At 31.9% G+C, this 2,521-nt stretch overlaps 1 protein-coding gene across 1 annotated transcript; it reads left to right on the top strand.

The window, feature by feature from the left end:
- Nucleotides 1-151: 151 nt before the first annotated feature.
- Nucleotides 152-526, top strand: LOAG_14548 (hypothetical protein; the record flags this gene model as incomplete). The annotated part of the gene is made up of 1 exon (XM_003150043.1): nucleotides 152-526. The coding sequence occupies one exon, from the start codon at nucleotides 152-154 to the stop codon at nucleotides 524-526; it is 375 nt and encodes a 124-aa protein (XP_003150091.1).
- Nucleotides 527-2,521: the final 1,995 nt, after the last annotated feature.

Here is a 2,521-nt window from a genome sequence, read left to right as displayed (position 1 = left end):
ACCTAGCATCAACACAACGATACGTGCGATGCGTGGAGCCTAGCATCAACACAACGATATGTGCGATGCGTGGAGCCTAGCATCAACACAACGATACGTGTGATGTATAAATAATGGAATAAACAAAAAGTTGTATAACAGGAATTGTGGGATGAATGGGAAGTATGAAAAAAATGTCGACAATAGCAGGAATGCTGTCCTGCCCTCAGTTAAGCAGAATATCACCTCAACCCACAGATATACAGACGGACAGACACAGACACACAGCTACACAAACATACATACAGATACACACAGACACACACAGATACACGCACATACACACGAACAACAGACATACACGCATGAACACACACACACACACACACAAAATACACGCACGGACACACATATACACAGACATACACGCACGAACATACACACAGACATACACGCACGAACACATACACGCAAGAATACACACAAACAGACATACACGCACGAACACAGAGCAAAGATGACACAAATGTTAGCCGTACGACGTTGACTTCGATAAATTTATATTATTGAGACGACTGATGGAGGAGGAAGATGATGACAGATGGGGGGTCACCTAATAAGAACTGAAAAGTTGAAAGATGCGATAATTGACCGCGCTGTCGTCTCACTTCTCAAATACTGTCAATAACAAAGGTAATTTTTTAATTTTCACTTCATCAAGCCATTCTTTCCGATCATTTTCACACGATTTCATTTTCCAAGATTTCCGGAAATTTTCCGGAAATTCTTGTTAAATTTAGTCAATGCTTCCTCTCCCCACCATTTTCCAATATTAACTGGCAAACTTTGGATACATAATTATTCAAAGGAGAGACCACTACTGTTGATGTAATATGTTTTCTGTGTCTCTTAAAGATAACCAAACATGGTACTGAAGCTCTGATCATATGATGATGATGATGATGGTATCGGGAGTAGACAAGTAGTCTCTGCTGAATTACCAATGAATGAAATAAACTGGTTCGATGGCATCGTAAGTTGAAATTGAAATTATTTCGAACAGTGATGGCTGCATCATTGAAAAATGATGTATTTGACAAATTGATCGATCGGGACAACAGCATCAGTTCCATTGAACATATTGTCCATTCTGATTACCGATTATTTTACGATTGATATCCAGTAAATATGAACTGAGAAGGTCATTGCTAAAAGTCGGAACTATTGTAATCCGGAATGAAAATGGTATTGTAAAATATGAAGACACTCTTCCTGTAATTCTAATCCAACTTATTTGTTCAAAATTCGAGTGAAAATTACAGCAATTCAAGTTGTATTTACCCAAATGGAAAAAAAAATAATCAGCAATAATTTTCAATTCAATAGAAAAATTATTCCTTTTTCCTTTTTCTGTTTTGTTTACAAATGGAAAGCTTGTTTTGTTGATAATTAGTGATATAAACTGGTATTGGAAATCAATGATAGTTACACTGAAACGTTATCAGGAAAAAAAAATTAACCGGATGTTATTATTTTAAAACTTAATATCTTATTGTAAAACAATGTTCGTGAATATTTATGTTAAAGAACTACTGGAAAATATTTAATTTAAAAACATAAAATCGGATGAGTGGAAGAATGAGAGAATTATTCATCCATTTATTAAATTATCTCTCATCTATTCCCTTCATCTCCATTTCTTATTAAATAACCTAATCTTACTAAAGAGATCAAGAGTGATGAGAGTAAAACAGTTTACTAATTAATTTTGCATCATCAGAAGTTGGATTAAGCCAAGCATTTTCTATTTCCTAAAATTCCGGGAAAAAAAGAAGATATTTCTCGGTGATTTAAGTACCGCTGGCAACAACATCAGCAATGGAAAGTTGCTGAATTTCTAATGCAAATCGGATTAAGACAATTCTCAGGAAGAAATTCTGAAGTCGTTGCACTTTTCAGATTGTCCAGAAAAAAAAACGAAAATGAATTAAAGAATGTACTAAAGTAGAATATCAATTTCTTGAATAATTCCTATCGTTGATATTTTTTCAAGAAGGTATCTTAAACCAATCAACATAAATACTCTACATCAGACTGGAAGAATGGATCGAGATTAAGAAAAAATAAGATTCAACAGAAGGCTGGAAAAGTATGCTGATGGTTGTTTGGTAACGATCGAAAGGTCAACAGCGATCGGAAACAATATCATAGGATATGAAGTGTTTGATATGACATCATATAGTAATTGCACAAGTCAGATGAAGAGACTTCAACCAAAATATATTTTATAGTACATATGTATATAGAGAACGATATTATATATATTATACATGTATATAATTTTTGAAATTTTTTTTGAAATTTTTTGGAATTCAATATCTATTTTCTACTGGGAATTTTTATCAATAAATAAATAAATAAATGGATAAATAAATAAATAAATAAATAAATAAATAAATAAATAAATAAATATATATATATATATATATATATATATATATATATATATATATATATATATATATATATATATATATATATA

Source organism: Loa loa (genome assembly GCF_000183805.2).
Source record: "Loa loa unplaced genomic scaffold supercont3.90, whole genome shotgun sequence".
Classification (NCBI taxonomy): domain Eukaryota; kingdom Metazoa; phylum Nematoda; class Chromadorea; order Rhabditida; family Onchocercidae; genus Loa; species Loa loa.
Note: the sequence above shows the minus strand (reverse complement) of the source record. Positions and strands in the feature narration are given on the sequence as shown.